Raw genomic sequence first — 18,564 nt, 5'->3', positions numbered from 1 at the left:
GGCGCTAGGCGCTCTTATTCCGCGCAGTGCGCATGTGCCAATACAAGCAGCTCTCCTATTGGTGGATCTAATTCCCGTATCTTCCTTTTGGCCACGCCTCACTAAGGGCTGCCCTCACACAAAATGGCGTTTCTTTTCTTTATCACAAATGCGCAGGCGCAGAACAAACCTGACCAATCAGCGGCCGCGCTTTTGGCGGGCACTCCCCCTCAGCGCTTAAGCCCCGCCCTTCTTCCCTCTCCCCTCAGGCCGCCATGATGGCGGCGGCGACCCCGCGGCTGCGGCCGCTGCTGCGCGCCCTGAGGGCTCAGGTGAGCCGCAAATTAATTTTTAACATTTTCCCTTTATTTCCCTTTTTTTTTGCGGGAGGTTTTGTCGTTAAAGTGAGGGTTTTGACGTTATAAGTGCACATAAAGTGTCATTTCCTGCAGAGGTTTCGGAGTCCCGTGTGGTGCTGCGGAGCCCCGGCCGTGAGGGGGGTGGCGAGCGATGCCGGGCAGGTGAGGCGGGAAAATTTGAGGGGAATTTGAGGGAAATTTGCGGGGTTTTTTTTTGGGGAAAATGTTGGGGGGGAATTTTGAGGGAAATTTTGGCGGAAAATAGAGGGAAAGTTGGGGGGTTTGGGGAAAATTTTGGCTTTTTGGGGGGAAATTGAAGGGAAATGTGGGAGTAATGAGGGAAACTTGGGGATTTTGGGCGGGAATATGAGGGAAATTTGAGGGGTTTTGAGGGAAATTTGGGGTTTTGGGTGGGAAATCTGAGAATAATAGGAGAAATTTGGGAGTTTTGGAGGGGATTATGAGGGAAATTTGAGGGGTTTTGGGGGAAATTTGGGGTTTTGGGTGGGAAATCTGCGAATAATGGGAGAAATTTGGGGGTTTTGGGGGGGATTATGAGGGAAATTTGAGGGGTTTGGGGGGAAATTTGGGGTTTTGGGTGGGAAATCTGCGACTAATGGGAGAAATTTGGGGATTTTGGAGGGGATTATGAGGGAAATTTGAGGGGTTTTGGGGGAAATTTGGGGTTTTGGGTGGGAAATCTGCGAATAATGGGAGAAATTTGGGGGTTTTGGGGGGGATTATGAGGGAAATTTGAGGGGTTTTGGGGGAAATTTGGGGTTTTGGGTGGGAAATCTGGGAATAATGGGAGAAATTTGGGAGTTTTGGAGGGGAATATGAGGGAAATTTGAGGGGTTTTGGGGGAAATTTGGGGTTTTGGGTGGGAAATCTGCGAATAATGGGAGAAATTTGGGGGTTTTGGGGGGGATTATGAGGGAAATTTGAGGGGTTTGGGGGAAATTTCGGGCGCTAGGCGAAAATTTAAAGGAAATTTGAGGAGTTTTGGGGTAATATGGGGGAAATTTTGAGGTTTTGGGGAAAATTTGAGGAGAATTTGGGGAATATTTGGGGATTTTGGGGGAATTGTGAGGGAAATTTGGAGGTTTTGGAGGAAACTTGAGGGAAATTTGAGAGAAATTCGGGGGTTTTTGGGGAATTTTGAGGGAAATTTGGGGGGTTTAGGTGGAAATTTGGGTCTGGGGTTAAATTTTGAGGTTGATTTTGGGATCCAGCTCCAATCTGAGCTCTAATTTTGCTTTTCTGGGTCACATCTGGGAGGTTTTTATTAAATTTAGGGAGTTGGGGTCAAATTTTTTGGGTTTTGCTTCAAGTTTTGGGGTGTTTTTGTTCAAATTCTTGGGATTTTGGGTCAAATTTTTTGGGTTTTGGTTCCAATTTTTTGAGGCTTTTTGGTCAAAAGTTTGGGATTTTGGTTCGAATTTTGGTTCAAATTTTTGGGGCTTTTCGGTCAAAATTTTGGGCATTTGGGTCAAAATTTTGGGATTTTGGGTCAAAATTTTGGGGTTTTTTGGTCAAAATTTTGGGTCAAATTTTTTGGGTTTTGGTCAAAATTTTGGGGTTTTTTGGTCAAAATTTTGGGATTTTGGGTCAAACTTTTGGTGTTTTTTGGTCAAAATTTTGGGTCAAATTTTTTGGGTTTTGCTTCAAATTTTTGGGGCTTTTTGGTGAAAATTTTGGGATTTTAGGTCAAAATTTTGGGGTTTAGGTCAAAATTTTTGGGGTGTTTTGGTCAAAATTTTGGGTCAAAATTTTGGGGTTTTGGTCCAAATTTTTGGGGTTTTTTGGGCAAAATTTTGGGTCAAATTTTTTGGGTTTTGGTCCAAATTTTGGGGTTTTTTGGTCAGAATTTTGGGATTTTAGGTCAAACTTTTGGGGTTTTGGTCCAAATTTTTGGGGTTTTTTGGTCAAAATTTTGGGATTTTGGGCCAATATTTTGGGGTTTTTTGGTCAAAATTTTGGGTCGAATTTTTTGGGTTTTGCTTCAAATTTTTGGGATTTTGGGTCAAACATTTGGGGTTTTGGTCCAAATTTTTGGGGCTTTTGGGTCAAAATTTTGGGGTTTTGGTCCAAATTTTGGGGGCTTTTTGGTCAAAATTTTGGGATTTTGGGCCAAAATGTTGGTGTTTTTTGGTCAAGATTTTGGTTCAAATTTTTTGGGTTTTGGTCAAAATTTTGGGGCTTTTTGGTGAAAATTTTGGGAATTTGGGTCAAAATTTTGGGGTTTTGGTCCAAATTTTGTGGTTTTTTGGTCAGAATTTTGGGATTTTGGGTCAAAATTTTGGGGTTTTTTGGTCAAGATTTTGGGTCAAATTTTTTGGGTTTTGGTCACAATTTTGGGGCTTTTTGGTCAAAAGTTTGGGATTTTGGTTCAAATTTTGGTTCAAATTTTTGGGGCTTTTTGGTCAAAATTTGGGGATTTTGGGCCAAAATTTTGGCGTTTTATGGTCTAAATTTTGGGTCAAATTTTTTGGGTTTTGGTCAAAATTTTGGGGTGTTTTGGTCAAAATTTTGGTATGTTGTGTCAAATTTTTGGGCTTTTTTGTCGGGATTTTGGGTCAAATTTTTTGGGTTCAGCCTCGAATTGTGGGTGGAATTTTGGGAGTTTTTGTGAAATTGAAGATCTTGGGGTGAAATTTGTATATTTTTCGGTGTAATATTTGGAAGTTTGGTTAATTTGGGGGTCAAACTTTGCAATTTTTTTGGATCAAATTTTAATTTAATTTTGCTTTTTCAGCCCTCCCAGCCCCCTCCCCCGAGCCCAGAAATTCCTGAAATTCCGGAATTTTTGGGCAATTCCCCAAATGCGGGGGAGCCGCGGCTGGAGGAGCTGGGCCTGGGCGGCTCCACCCCCGTGGGAATGATCCAGAACCTTCTGGAATTTCTGCACCTCGACCTGGGGCTGCCCTGGTGGGGAGCCATCGCTGCAGGTCAGGAATTGGGGGAAAATTTGGGGAAAAAAATTGGAATTTTTGGGGGAAATCTGGGGTTTTATTTAATAAATTTGGGATTTGGGGGAAATTTGGGATTTTTTTGGGAAAAAATTGGGGATTTGGGGGAAACTGGGATTTTTGTGGGGAAATTTGGGGGGGAAATATTGGGATTTTTGGAAAAAATTGGGATTTTTGCAGGGGATAATTTGGCGATTTTGGGGAAAGAAATTGGGATTTTTGGAAAAATTTGGGGATTTTGGGGGCAAAATTTGGGGAAAAAATTAAAATTTTTGGGGAAAATCTGGGGTTTTTTTGGGAAAAAATTGGGGGTTTTTGGGGGAAAAATATTGGGAATTTTGAAGGGGAAAATTTGGAGGTTTTGGGGAAAAAATGGGATTTTGGGGGAAGAAATTGGGATTTTTGGGAAAATTTGGGGGAAAAATTGGAATTTTTGGGGAAAATCTGGGGTTTTGTTTGAAATTTTTTTTTTTTTTTTTTTTTTTTTGGAAAAATTGCAATTTTTGGGAAAAAACTTTGGGAAAAAATTGGGGGTTTGGGGGAAGAAATTGGGATTTTGGGGTCAAATTTTGGGTGTTTTTCGTCGAATTTCGGTGGGTTTTGGTCAAATTTTGGTGGTTTTGGGGTCAAATTTAGGGGGGTTTTGAGTCAAATTTTGGTGGGTTTTGGGGTCAAATTTTGGTTGTTTGGGGGTCAAATTTTGGTGGTTTTGGGGTGAAACTTTGGCGGGTTTGGGGTCAAATTTTGGTGGGTTTTGAGTAATATTTTGGTGTTTCTGGGGTCAAACTTTAGTGGGTTTGGGGTCAAATTCTGGTGGTTTTCGGGTCAGATTTTTGTGGGTTTGGAGTCAAATTTTGGTGGGTTTTGGGTGAAACTTTGGTGGGTTTGGGGTCAAATTTTGGTGGTTTTGGGGTCAAAATTTGGTGGTTTTGGGGTCAAATTTTGGTGGGTTTTGGGTCAGGTTTTGGGGTCAAATTTTGTTGTTTTTTGGGGTCAAATTTTGGTGGTTTTGGGGTCAAGTTTTGGTGCCATTGGAGTCAAATTTTGGTGGGTTTTGAGTCAAATTTTGGTGTTTTTTGGGGTCAAATCTTGGTGGTTTTGGGGTCAAATTTTGGTGGGATTTGAGTTAAATTTTGGTGGTTTTTGGGGTCAAATTTTGGTGGTTTTGGGGTGAATTTATGGTGCTTTTGAGTCAAATTTTGGTGGTTTTGGGGTCAAATTTTGGTGGTTTTGGGGTCAAATTTAGGTGGGTTTTGGGGTCAAATTCTGGTGTTTTTAGGGTCAGATTTTGGTGGGTTGTGAGTCAAATTTTGGTGTTTTTTGGGATCAAATTTTGGTGTTTTTTGTGTCAAATTGTGGTGGGTTTTGGGGTCAAATTTTGGTGGGTTTTGGGTCAGGTTTTGGGGTCAAATTTTGGTGGTTTTGGAGTCAAATTTTGGTGCCATTGGAGTCAAATTTTGGTGGGTTTTGAGTCAAAAGTTTGGTATTTCTGGGGTCAAATTTTGGTGTTTTTGGGGTGAATTTATGGTGCTTTTGAGTCAAATTTTGGTGGTTTTGGGGTCAAATTTTGGTGGTTTTGGGGTCAAATTTTGGTGGGTTTTGGGGTCAAATTTAGGTGGGTTTTGGGGTCAAATTCTGGTGTTTTTAGGGTCAGATTTTGGTGGGTTGTGAGTCAAATTTTGGTGTTTTTTGGGATCAAATTTTGGTGGGTTTTGGTGTCAAATTGTGGTGGGTTTTGGGGTCAAATTTTGGTGGGTTTTGGGTCGAATTTTGGTGGGTTTTGAGTCAAATTTTGGTGCTTTGGCGGTGAAATTTTGGTGGGTTTTGAGTAATGTTTTGGTGTTTTTTTGGGGTCAAACTTTGGTGTTTTTTAAGGTCAAATTTTGGTGGCTTTGGGGTGAAATTTTGGTGGTTTTTGGGGTCAAATTTTGGTTGGTTTTGAGTCAAATTTTGGTGTTTTTTGGGGTCAAATTTTGGTGGGATTTGAGTTAAATTTTGGTGTTTTTTGGGGTCAAATTTTCGTGTTTTTGGGGTCAAATTTTGGTGGTTTTGGGGTCAAATTTAGGTGGGTTTTCGGTCAGGTTTTGGGGTCAAATTTTGGTGGTTTGGGGTCAAATTTTGGTATTTTTGGGGTCAAATTTTCGTGGATTTTGGGCCACGTTTTGGGGTCAAATTTTGGTGGGTTTGGGTCGAATTTTGGTGGGTTTTTCGTGAAATTTTTGCATTTTGCCTCACATTTTTCAGCTTTTCGTTGCATTCTTTTCCTTTCCGCTCCATCTCTTCGCGTTTCTAACCCCATGCAGAGTTTGCAATTGACCGATTTCCGTGTTTTTCCCCTCGTTTGCAGGCACGGTGGGCGCGCGGGTGCTGCTGCTGCCGCTGGTGCTGCGGGGGCAGCGCGAGGCCGCCCGGCTCTCCCGGCACCTGCCCCAGCTCCAGCGCCTGTCCCGGCGCGTGGCCGAGGCCAAGCGCGGCACCGACCCCAACCAGGGTGGGCGGGGCCACAAAACCGGGGGGCGGGGCCCAGATCTGGGGGGGCGGGGCCACAATTCGGGGGAAAAAAGGGCGAAATTTGGGCGAAAAATGGTGAAAAAATAGGGTGGGAATGACAAAAAATGGGGTTGAAATGACTTAAAATGTAATTTAGGGGGCGTGGTTTGAGGGTTGTGGGTGTGGCTTCAGGATTGTGGGCGTGGCCTAGAATTATGCTATATTTAGGATGGTGGAAAGTGAAGTTTTGGGGAAAAAAGAGGGAAAAAATGGTCGAGGCCAAGCGCGGCACCGACCCCAACCAGGGTGGGCGGGGCCACAAAACCGGGGGGCGGGGCCCAGATCTGGGGGGGCGGGGCCACAATTTGGGGGAAAAAAGGGCGAAATTTGGGCGAAAAATGGTGAAAAAATAGGGTGGAAATGACAAAAAATGGGGTTGAAATGACTTAAAATGTAATTTAGGGGGCGTGGCTTGAAGGCGGTGGGCGTGGCTTAAGAGTGGTGGGCGTGGCCTAAAATTTTGAGATCTTTGGGAAGTTGGAGGGTGAAATTTGGGTGGAAAACGGTGAAAAAATTGAGCTAAAATGACAAAAAATGAGGTTGAAATTACTTAAAATGTAATTTAGGGGGCGTGGCTTGAAGGCGGTGGGCGTGGCTTAAGAGTGGTGGGCGTGGCCTAAAATTTTGAGATCTTTGGGAAGTTGGAGGGTGAAATTTGGGTGGAAAACGGTGAAAAAATGGGGTTAAAATGACAAAAAATGGGGTTAAAAGGGAGAAAATTGGAATTGGGGGTGTGGCTTAAGGGTTGTGGGCGTGGCCTGAAGTCTTGAGAAGTTTGGGTTTGTTCGAGGTGAAATTTGGGTGAAAAACGGTGAAAAAATGGGCTTAAAATGACCAAAAAGTGGAGCTAAAAATGCCAAAAAGTTGGACTAAAAGGGCGTGGCTAAAGGGTTGTGGGCGTGGTTTATCACTTTGTGGGCGTGGCTTTAAAATTTGGGGGTTAGGCAGTAAAATTTGAGTGAAAAAGCGGAAAAAAATAGGTTTAAAATGCCCAAAAATGGGATTTAAAGACATAAAAATGGAATTGAAGAGGCGTGGCTTAAGGGCTTGTGGGCGTGGTTTATTAATTAGTGGGCGTGGCCTCTAAATTTGGGGTTACGAGGTGAAATTTGGGTAAAAAAAAAGTGAAAAAATGGAATAAAAATTGGAATTAAAATGTGCAAAAATGGGATAAAAATGCCTTAAAATGGAACAGGGTGGGCGTGGCTAATGCCTGGTGGGCGTGGCTTAAGAACGGTGGGCGTGGTCTCATGTTTTGTGGGTGTGGCTTATTGCTTTATGGGCGTGGTCTCAACATATGGGAGGAGCAACTTGGGTGAGCACTGATTAAAATGGGGTGGAGTGGGTGTGGCTTAAGGGCGGTGGGCGTGGCTTGTGTGGGCGTGTCTTAAAGGTCACGCTGTACCATATATGGGCAGTAAGTGGGTGTGGCTTATTTTTAATTCATTTTTATATTTTTCTTTTTAACTGTGTTTTCCCCCCAATTTTTGGGGGCGTGGCTAGTCTGGGATGGGCGTGGCTTGTCTGATGTGGGAGTGGCCTAACATAAAGTGGGCGTGGCTTAGCATTCATAAATTCTAACGCAAAATTACCATATATGGTTATATCCTTATATAGGCATCGCCACATTTTAAGGTTAAACCGCCCAAATTTGGTCCAAAAGGGGCGTGGCCTCGCTCGCCACATCCTATTCCATATATGGGCATTGAGTGGGCGTGGCTAACTCTTAAAGAGACCACACCCTTTTAAAATTTCAATTTTTTACTTTTTTTAACGGAAATTTTTTGTGGGCGTGGCTTGACTGTGGTGGGCGTGGCTTGTCTGATGTGGGAGTGGCCTAACATAAAGTGGGCGTGGCCTAACATTGATAAATTCTAACAGAAAATTACCTTATATGGTCATATCCTTATATGGGCATCGCCACATTTTAATGTTAAACCGCCCAAATTTGGTCCAAAAGGGGCGTGGCCTCGCTCGCCACATCCTATTCCATATATGGGCATTCAGTGGGTGTGGCTAATTCTTAAAGAGACATCACCCTTTTAAAATTTCTATTAATTTTTTACTTTTTTTTGTGGGTTTTGTGGGCGTGGCTTGACTGTGGTGGGTGTGGTTTGCTGGCCACGCCCTCCCAGCCTGACCACGCCCCTTTTTAACCCCTCAGTGGCCGTGGCTTACTCGGAACTGGTGTCGTACCAGCGACGCCACAACGTGAATCCGCTCCGGGGCTTCCTGGTGCCGCTCGTGCAGGTTTGGAAACCTCCAAAAACCCCAAAAAATCCCAAAAAATCCAAAAATCAGCCCCAAAAAATCCCAAAAAAACCCAAAAAAAATCCCAAAATCAGCCCCAAAAAATCCCAAAATCAGCCCCAAAAAATCCCAAAATCAGCCCCTAAAAATCCCAAAATCAGCCCCAAAAAATCCAAAAATCAGCCCCAAAAAATCCAAAAATCAGCCCAAAAAAATCCAACAAAATTCATTAAAAATATGAAAAAAATGCAAAAAAAATCAGAAAAAATTCATAAAAAATCCGAAAAAAATCGGAAAAAAATTCCGTAAAATATCCTAATGAATTTCTAATTAACCTCTAATTAATTAAGCGGTAATTAATTAATTTTGGGGTCCCAGCCCCCCTTGTTTGTGTCGTTTTTCTTCGCCCTGCAGGGAATGGGGGGGACTGGGCTGGTTCCACAATTGGGGCCAAAGATTGGGAAAAAAATGCAAAAAAAATCTTAAAAATGGTAAAAATATTTTTTAATTTTGGGTTGATTTTAGATTTTAAAATTTTGTAAAAGAGTAAAGAAAATAATATGAAAAGCCAAAAAAATTTCATTAAAAATATGAAAAAAAAATAAAAAAAAAAGCAAAAAAAATCAGAAAAAATTCAGAAAAAATTCAGAAAAAATTCAGAAAAAAATCCGAAAAAAATTCCGTAAAAAATCCTAATGAATTTCTAATTAAGCTCTAATTAAAAGCCCAAAAAAAATTCATTAAAATAGGAAAAAAATGCAAAAAAATCAGAAAAAAATCAGAAAAAAATAATAAAAAATGTGAAAAAAATCGGAAAAAAAAATCCGTAAAAAATCCTAATGAATTTCTAATTAAGCCCTAATTAAAAGCCCCAAAAAATTCATTAAAAATAGGAAAAAAATGCAAAAAAAATTTTAAAAAATCAGAAAAAATTCATAAAAAATGTGAAAAAAATCGGGAAAAAAAATCCGTAAAAAATCCTAATGAATTTCTAATTAAGCTCTAGTTAAAAGCCCCAAAAAAATTCATTAAAAATAGGAAAAAAATGCAAAAAAATCAGAAAAAAATCAGAAAAAAATCATAAAAAATGTGAAAAAAATCGGAAAAAAAATCCGTAAAAAATCCTAATAAATTTCTAATTAATCTCTAATTAATGAAGCAATAATTAATGAATTTTGGGGGTCCCAGACCCCCCTGTTTGTGTCGTTTTTCTTCGCCCTGCAGGGAATGGCGGCGGCGCCGGTGCCGGGGCTGCTGCAGGGGGGGCTGGGCTGGTTCCGCGATTTGGCCGCCCCCGACCCTTTCTACGTCCTGCCCGTGCTGGTCACGGCCTCCACCTGGCTCGTGCTCGAGGTTTGGGGACAAAAAATAAAATTTTGGGCAAAAAAAATGGAGTTTTTGGGTGAAAAAATGAAGATTTTACGTGAAAAAATGGAGTTTTTAGAGCAAAAAAATGAAGATTTTAGAGCGAAAAATGATAATTTTGGAGCGAAAAAATTGATTTTTTTAGGGAAAATTTGGGGGTTTTTGAGGGGAAATGAATTTTGGGTTAGAAATGGAGATTTTTGGAAAAAAATTTGAAGTTTTTTAGGTGAAAAAATGAAGATTTTGCGTGAAAAAATGGAGTTTTTAGAGCGAAAAATGAAGATTTTAGAGGAAAAAATGAGGGGTTTAAAGCAAAATATTTGATTTTTTTGAGGAATAATATCAGGGTTGGGACGAGAAAATTAATTTTGGGTTAAAAATGCAGATTTTAGGAAAAAAAATTTGAAGTTTTTAGGTGAAAAAATGAATATTTTAGAGCGAAAAATGGGGATTTTGGAGGAAATTTGGGATTTTGTGTCCTGCCCGTGCTGGTCACAGCCTCCACCTGGCTCGTGCTCGAGGTTTGGGGACAAAAAATAAAATTTTGGGCAAAAAAAATGGAGTTTTTAGGTGAAAAAATGAAGATTTTACGTGAAAATGGAGTTTTTAGAGCAAAAAAATGAAGATTTTAGAGCGAAAAATGATAATTTTGGAGCGAAAAAATTGATTTTTTTAGGGAAAATTTGGGGGTTTTTGAGGGGAAATGAATTTTGGGTTAGAAATGGAGATTTTTGGAAAAAAATTTGAAGTTTTTTAGGTGAAAAAATGAAGATTTTGCGTGAAAAAATGGAGTTTTTAGAGCGAAAAATGAAGATTTTAGAGGAAAAAATGAGGGGTTTAAAGCAAAATATTTGATTTCTTTAAGGAATAATATCAGGGTTGGGACGAGAAAATTAATTTTGGGTTAAAAATGCAGATTTTAGAAAAAAAAATTTGAAGTTTTTAGGTGAAAAAATGAAGATTTTAGAGCGAAAAATGGGGATTTTGGAGGAAATTTGGGATTTTGTTTCCTGCCCGTGCTGGTCACAGCCTCCACCTGGCTCGTGCTCGAGGTTTGGGGACAAAAAATAAAATTTTGGGCAAAAAAAATGGAGTTTTTAGGTGAAAAAATGAAGATTTTACATGAAAAAATGGAGTTTTTAGAGCAAAAAAATGAAGATTTTAGAGCGAAAAATGAAGATTTTAGGGAAAAAAAATGGAATTTTTTAGAGAAAATTATCAGGGTTGGGAAGAAGGAATTAATTTTGGGTTAAAAATGCAGATTTTAGGAAAAAAAATTTGAAGTTTTTAGGTGAAAAAATGAGGATTTTTCACGAAAAAATGAAGTTTTTAGAGCAAAAAATGAGAATTTTAGAGCAAAAAAATTGATTTTTTAGGGAAAATTTTGGGGTTTTGAAAAGGGAAATGAATTTTGGGTTAGAAATTGAGATTTTAGGAAAAAAATTTGAAGTTTTCTGGTGAAAAAATGAAGATTTTAGAGCGAAAAATGGAGTTTTTAGGTGAAAAAATGAGGATTTTACATGAAAACATGAAGTTTTTAGAGCGAAAAATGAGAATTTTAGAGCGAAAAATGAAGATTTTAGGGAAAAAAAGAGGAGTTTTTAGGGAATAATATCAGGGTTGGGAAGAGAAAATTAATTTTGGGTTAAAAATGGAGATTTTAGGTTAAAAAGTTTGAAGTTTTTAGGTGAAAAAATGAAGATTTTAGGTGAGAATTTGAGGTTTTTAAAAAATAAAATAAAAATAAAAAATGAAAAATGGGAATATTGGAGAAAAAAAGTCGAAGTTTTGGGGGAAAATTATAAATTTGGGTTAAAAAGAAATTTTGGAGAAAAAATTCGATTTTTTGGGGAAAAATAGAAATATGTGTAAAACTCAGAATTTGAGACAGAAAATTGAAGTTTTGGAAGGAAAAAATTGGATTTTTTGATGATTTCATTAAAAATGGGAAGTTTAGGGAAGAAATCAGAATTTTCATTACAAAATTGGCATTTTGGGGCGAAAAAATTGAATTTTGGGGGAAAAATTTGAAATTTTCAGTGAAAAAATTTGGGAATTTTGGATGAAATTTTGAACATTTTGGGGCATTTAAAAGGAATTTGTGTGGAAAAGGGGCGGGGATTGAAGATGCAAATGAGGGGCGTGGTTCATTTGAATATTTCTGTTTGCAGCTGGGGGCGGAGACGGGCGTGTCGGCGCCGGGGGGCGGGGCCTGTCCGTCAAATCCTGAGGCTCCTCCCCCTTTTCTTCCTGCCATTCATCGTTCACTTCCCCACCGTGAGTTGGGGGCGGGGCTTAAAAGGGGCGGGGCCTATTAAAGTAGGGGCGTGGCCGCTTCAAAAAGGGGTGTGGCCACTTTCAAGAGGGGTGTGGTTTCTTGACATGGGGGTGTGGTCGCTTTAACAGGTGGGCGTGGCTTCATGCAAATGGGTGTGGCCGCTCAAAGTGTGAATAATTCAAATGAGGGCGTGGCTTCTTGAAATAGGGGTGTGGCTTTTTGATATAGGGGCGTGACTACTATAAAAGGGGCGTGGCCACTTTGAAGTGGGTGTGGCCACTTTAAAAGGGGCGTGGCTTTCAAAATGGGGGTGTGGCCACTTTAGAGGGAGGCTTGGCTTCACAAAAATGGGTGTGGTCACTTTTAAAAGGGTGTGGCTTTTTAAATAGGGGTGTGGCCACTATAAAAGGGGTGTGGCTTATGAAACAAGGCTGCGTCCATTTAAAAGGGGGTGTGGCTTATTGAAATAGGGGTGTGGTCACTTTTAAAGGGGCGTGGCTTCTGAAATAGGGGTGTGGTCATTTAAAAGGGGGCGTGGTTTGCTGAAATAGGGGTGTGGCTGCTTTAAAAGGGGTGTGGCTTTTGAAATAGGGGTGTGGTCATTTAAAAGGGGGCGTGGCTTAATGAAATACGGGTGTGGTCACTTTAAAAGGGGTGTGGCTTATAAAATAGGGGTGTGGCCGTTTAAAAGGGGCGTGGTTTATTGAAATAGGGGTGTAGCCACTTTTAAAGGGGCGTGACTTTTGAAATAGGGGTGTGGCAATTTAAAAGGGGGCGTGGCTTATTGAAATAGGGGTGTGGCCACTTTTAAAGATGTGTGGCTTATGAAATGGGGTGTGTTTATTTAAAAAGGGGCGTGGCTTATTGAAATGGGGGTGTAGCTTTTGAAATAGGGGTGTGGCCATTTAAAAAGGGGGCGTGGTTTATTGAAATAGGGGTGTGGTCACTTTTAAAGGGGTGTGGCTTTTGAAATAGGGGTGTGGTCATTTTAAAAGGGGCGTGGCTTATTGAAATGGGGTGTGGCCACTTTTAAAGGGGTGTGGCTTTTGAAATAGGGGTGTGGTCATTTAAAAGGGGGCGTGGTTTGCTGAAATAGGGGTGTGGCCACTGTTAAAGGGCGTGGCTTTTGAAATAGGAGTGTGGCCATTTATAAAGGGGTGTGGCTTATTGAAATGGGGGTGTGGCCACTTTTAAAGGGGCGTGGCTTTTGAAATAGGGGTGTGGTAATTCAAAAGGGGGCGTGGCTTTTTGAAATAGGGGTGTGGTCACTTTTAAAGGGGCGTGGCTTCTGAAATAGGTGTGTGGTCGTTTAAAAAGGGGCGTGGCTTATTGAAATAGGGGTGTGGCCACTTTTAAAGGGGTGTGGATTTTGAAACAGGGGTGTGGTCATTTAAAAGGGGGCGTGGTTTATTGAAATAGGGGTGTGGACACTTTTAAAGGGGTGTGGCTTTTGAAATAGGCGTGCGGTCATTTAAAAGGGGGCGTGGCTTATTGAAATGGGGGTGTGGCCACTTTTAAAGGGGTGTGGCTTTTGAAATATGGGTGGGGTCATTTAAAAAGGGGCGTGGTTTATTGAAATAGTGGCGTGGCCACTTTTAAAGGGGCGTGGTTTTCTCCAAAAGGGCGTGGTCTCAAATTTTTGGCCACGCCCCTAATTCCCACAGCCACGCCCTCAAATTCCCAAATGTTTTTAAAACTGGGGGAAATTTCCCCAAATTTTCATTGTTTTCCACCTAAATTTGAAAGTTTTTTTTTTTTTTGATCTTAAAAGTTTTGGGTAAAATTTTTAAATTTTTAAAAAAATCTGACTGTAGTGAGATTCTTTTAAATTAAAAATTAAAAAATGAGAAATTTTCAACCAAAACTCCAAATGTATTTAAATCTTTTAAAACTTTAAAGTTCTGTAAAATGCAGACATTTATGTAAGAAAAGTTTAGAACTTTTCCCCCAAAAAATTGAGGTTTTCCTGTAATTTTGGATTTCCTCCAAAATTTGGAAATTTTGTTTTAAAGTTTTAGAGGCTTTCTAAAAAAAATCATATTGTTTTTAGAACTTGGGATTTTCATCCAAATTTTTGCAATTTTTTTGTGAATATTTGCAGCAATTTGGCATAAAAGTTGGATGGTTTATCTTAAAAAGTTACGAGCTTTGCCCAAAAAATTTTAAAAGTTAAAGAAAATGTGGAATTTTATCTCATAATTGAGAACTGCTAAAAAAAATTGGGAATTTTTACCCCAAAATTTGGAAATTTAAAAAAGAAAATTGAAATTTTCCCATTTTGGGGCACTTTCTGCTTTGCGCCCTAGCCCCGCCCCCTTTACTGGATTCTGGCTTCTGATTGGTTGGTTTTTTTTCCAGGCGATCTTCACCTATTGGCTGACGTCCAACAGCTTCAGCCTATTGCAGACGGGGCTGCTCCGAGTCCCCGCCCTCCGCGCCAAACTGGGCATGGCCCCGCCCCCGGCCCCGCCCCCGGCCACGCCCACCGGCCCCGCCCAACAGAGCAAGGGGGGGATCCTGAAACAGCTGAAAAAAGGTGAAAAAATGCCAAAAAAATGAGGGAAAAAATTGAAATTTTAGGCAAAAAAATTGGGGATTTTCGGCAGAAAATTTAGGGATTTTAAGTAAGAAAAAAAAGGGGGAAAAATGAGGATTTTTGGGAAAAAGATAAGGGGATTTTTGGGGATTTTGAGCAAAAAGATTTTGGGATTTAGGGTGAAAAAAAAGGGAAAATTTGGGGATTTTCGGCAGAAAAATTGGGGATTTTAAGTAAGAAAAAAAGGAGGAAAAATGAGGATTTTGGGAAAAAAAAAAGGGGATTTTTGGGGATTTTGAACGAAAAGGTTTTGGGATTTAGGGTTAAAAAACAAAGGGAAAAATTGGGGATTTTTGGCAGAAAAATTAGGGATTTTAAGTAAAAAAAAAAGGAGGAAAAATGAGGATTTTTGGGGAAAAAAATAAGGGGATTTTTGGGGATTTTGAGCAAAAAGATTTTGGGATCTAGGGTCAAAAATAATAAGGGAAAAATTGGGGATTTTTGGCAGAAAAATTGGGGATTTTAAGTAAGAAAAAAAAGGGGGAAAAATGAGGATTTTGGGAAAAAAATAAGGGGGTATTTGGGGATTTTGAGCGAAAAGATTTTGGGATTTAGGGTGAAAAAACAAGGGAAAAATTGGGGATTTTGGGCAGAAAAATTAGAGATTTTAAGTAAGAATAAAAGGGGGGAAAATGGTGATTTTGGGAAAAAAATAAGGGGATTTTTGGGGATTTTGAGCAAAAAGATTTTGGGATTTAGGGTGAAAAAAAAAAGGGAAAAATTGGGGATTTTCGGCAGAAAAATTAGGGATTTTAAGTAAAAAAAAAGGAGGAAAAATGAGGATTTTTGGGGAAAAAAATAAGGGGATTTTTGGGGATTTTGAACGAAAAGGTTTTGGGATTTAGGGTTAAAAAACAAAGAGAAAAATTGGGGATTCTCGGCAGGAAAATGAGGGATTTTAAGTAAGAAAAAAAAGAGCAAAAATGAGGATTTTGGGAAAAAAATAAGGGGGTATTTGGGGATTTTGAGCGAAAAGATTTTGGGATTTAGGGTGAAAAAAAAAAAAGGGAAAAATTGGGGATTTTGGGAAAAAAAATTGGGGTAAAAATGAGGATTTGGGGCACAAAAATGGGGGAGTAATGGGAGAAAAAATGGGGATTTCAGGGCTAAAAGAATGGGAGGAAAATGGGGATTTTGGGGAGAAAAATGGGGGGAGCATGAGGAAAAATGGAGGAAAAAATGGGGGTTTTGGGCAAAAAAAATATGGGGTTTAAGGGTAAAAAAGTTGGGGGAAAATTCAAGATTTGGGGCAAAAATTCGGGGGAAATAAGGGAAAAAATGGGGATTTGGAGCAAAAACATGAGGGAAGACCAGGCAAAAAAAAAGGAGGATTTTGGGAAAAAAAATGATGGAAAAAATGCGGATTTGGGGCAAAAAATGAGGATTTTAGGCAAAAAAGTGAGTAGAAAATAGGATTTTTATGGAAAAATATGGGGAAAAAAAGGGGATTTTGGAAAAAAAATGTGGGAGAAATTAGGGATTTTAGGCCAAAATAAAAGGGAATTTTGAGAGAAAAAAATTGGGGACTTTGGGCAGGAAAATTCGGCGATTTTAGACAAACATTTTGGGGATTTTGGGGGGAAAATAATGGGATTTTTGGTGAAAAAGTGGAGACTTTGGGAAAAAATAATTGGGGATTTTGGGAATTTGGGATTTTGGGGGGAATAACGGGAATTTTGGGGGAAAAATTTGAGAATTTTGGGGGAAAAAATTTGCGAATTTTGGGGGTAAAATTTCAGAATTTTTGGCAAAAAATTCGGGAATTTTGGGGTGAAGTTTTTGGAGTTTTTGAGGCAAAATTTTGGGACATTTTGGGGTAAAATTTTGGGAAATTTTGGGGTTAAAATTTGGGAAGTTTTGGGGAGAAAATTCGGCGATTTTAGACAAACATTTTGGGGATTTTTGGGGGAAAATAGTGGGATTTTTGGTAAAAAAGTGGAGACTTTGGGAAAAAATAATGGGGGATTTTGGGACAAAAAGAGGGATTTTGGGCAAGAAACGGTGGGGATTTTTAGGCAAAAAACTTGGGACTTTTGGGTAAAAAAATATTAAAAATTGTGGGGAAAAAATGGGGAATTTGAGGGAAAAAATTGGAGATTGTAGGCGAAAAAACTCAGGGATTGCCATTTCCATCATTTCAGAGGTGTACGTTGAATTTTAACCTCTCCAACCCATTTTTCCACACCCCAAACCCATTTTTGGGCTCCTTAACCCGTTTTTGGGGACCCCAAGTCTGATTTTTTGGGGTTCCCGCATCCGCAGAGTGGCGCGAGGCCCAGGCCACGCACGAGGCCGAGCAGCGCCAGTGGCGCCTCCGGAACCACCTCAACCTCGCGGCCAAAGGTGACAAAAACCCCCCCTAAAAAACCCCAAATTCCCCCCAAAAATCCCCTCCCCAAATTCAAATTATTTTCGTTTTCCAGGTCCTCTCCGCCAAACTTTCGCCCAGAACCCCCTGAACCCCCCCAAAATGGCGCCGTCAGAACCCCCAAAACGGCCCTGGAAGGACACGCTGGGCTGAGGGGGGGAGGGGCGACCCCCAAAAAATAAAAAACGCGCGAAAAGAGACCCCAGACTCATTGATTTTGCGGGAAATTTGGGTGGGTTTGGGGTTTTTTGGCCGCTTGGGGATGCCGTAGCAAGATGGCGGCGCTGTGGGGATTCCGTACAAAATGGCGGCGTGGATTGAGGAACAACCAAATCCACAAAATGGAGGCCGCGCATGCGCAATAATAAAGGACGTTACCGTACAACATGGCGGCCGCGTGGTGTGATGTAGAAATGGCGATTGCGCATGCGCAGTTCTGCAAAATACCTTATTGTACAGCATGGCATCCGGAATTGTTGTACAAAATGGCGGCGCGCTGGAGTTTTGCCGTACAAAATGGCCGCCGCGCATGCGCGGTAATAAATGGCTTTTACGTGCAACATGGCGGCTGCGCATGCGCAGCAACGCGAAACGGCGTTTTACCGTACAAAATGGCGGCGCGCGGCGATCGCCATGAAAATATCAAAATAAAACAATTAAAACCATTAAAAATTGCAGGAAAAATAAACAAATTGAGGGATTTTTATTAAAATTGCCCAAAATTGTGGCCGTGATGGGAAAATAATTCCGGAGAAGGGGCTGGGGCCTGGGAGAGACGCGGGGCTGGGGGTTGCGTGAGGGGAAGACAAAGAGCCCTAAAAAGAAATAAATTTTTAAAATTTAGCACCTAAAAGGCTGCAAAAAATCTTTAATAAGCTGTGCAAAGCCTTAAAAGTACTTTTAAAAGTCTTAAAATGCTAAAAGAAAATCTATAAAGGATTATTTTCCACAAAATGCAGGAAAACTAATGAAACTCAAACAGAAAAGTTTTAAAAGCCTCAAAGTCCAAATAAAAACCATAAAAAAACCTAATTTTTTTTTTAAATTTGAAAAGTCCCAAAATTCATAAACACAACCTTAAAAGTGCTAAAATAATCAAAAAAAAAAAAAAAGGAAAAAACGCCTGGAAAAGGTTTTAAAAAGAACTAAAATAAATTCAAAAGACTTTAAAATAAAAGTCACAAACTCCACAGAAAAAAAACGTTAAAAAGCCTCAAAATAATAATAAATAAATCCTAAAAAAATTCCAGAAATAAAATCAAAGATTTTTAAAAGTCCAAAAACTACAGAAAACCCAAACAAGTCTCAAATGCCACCAAAAAAAGTCCCCAAAAGAATCCAATTTTACAAAAAGCCCTATAAACATTAAAAATTGTTAAATTAAAATTAAAATACTCCCGAATTTAACAAAGGCTCTATAAAATTTTCAAAGTGTCCCAAAACAAACTCGAAAAAGCTTCGAAATAAACGCCCCTAAAGAAGTCTCGAAATATTATTTTAAAACCCTAAAGATGTTTCCGAATACGCAAAAAAAAAAGCGAAACATTTCTCAAAATAAAATAAAAGCACTAAAATTGTATAAAAAAAAAAAAAAGTCCGGTAATTAAAAGCGCAGTTAAAAAAAAAAAGAAATAAAATGAAACCAAATAAAATGAAATAAAATAAAACGAAATTCTGATAATAAAAAAAAAATCAAAATACTTAATTTAAAAAGAAAAATAATCTAAAAATTATGCGGGTTCCACACGAAATATTTAAACCCCCTTCAGACTCAAAATGGCGGCGCTTCCGGTTCCTTCCGTACAAAATGGCGGCGCCCCTATCCCTTCTTTTTACCCACCACAAAATGG

The 18,564-nt window shown here is 39.7% G+C and overlaps 1 protein-coding gene across 1 annotated transcript; it reads left to right on the top strand.

The window, feature by feature from the left end:
- Positions 1 to 248: 248 nt before the first annotated feature.
- On the top strand, positions 249 to 17,033 carry OXA1L (OXA1L mitochondrial inner membrane protein). The gene is given in 11 exon segments (XM_058823216.1): positions 249 to 311; positions 432 to 500; positions 3,094 to 3,286; positions 5,655 to 5,798; positions 8,022 to 8,107; positions 9,296 to 9,460; positions 11,644 to 11,673; positions 11,675 to 11,749; positions 14,109 to 14,286; positions 16,609 to 16,689; positions 16,770 to 17,033. Coding segments are annotated over 11 exon segments (1,176 nt in total). The 5' UTR covers positions 249 to 254; the 3' UTR covers positions 16,868 to 17,033.
- Positions 17,034 to 18,564: the final 1,531 nt, after the last annotated feature.

The sequence above is a fragment of the Ammospiza caudacuta genome, chromosome 39 (genome assembly GCF_027887145.1).
Source record: "Ammospiza caudacuta isolate bAmmCau1 chromosome 39, bAmmCau1.pri, whole genome shotgun sequence".
NCBI lineage: Eukaryota > Metazoa > Chordata > Aves > Passeriformes > Passerellidae > Ammospiza > Ammospiza caudacuta.
The sequence above is the reverse complement of the archived record's forward strand: the minus strand, read 5'-3'. Positions and strand labels throughout refer to the sequence as shown.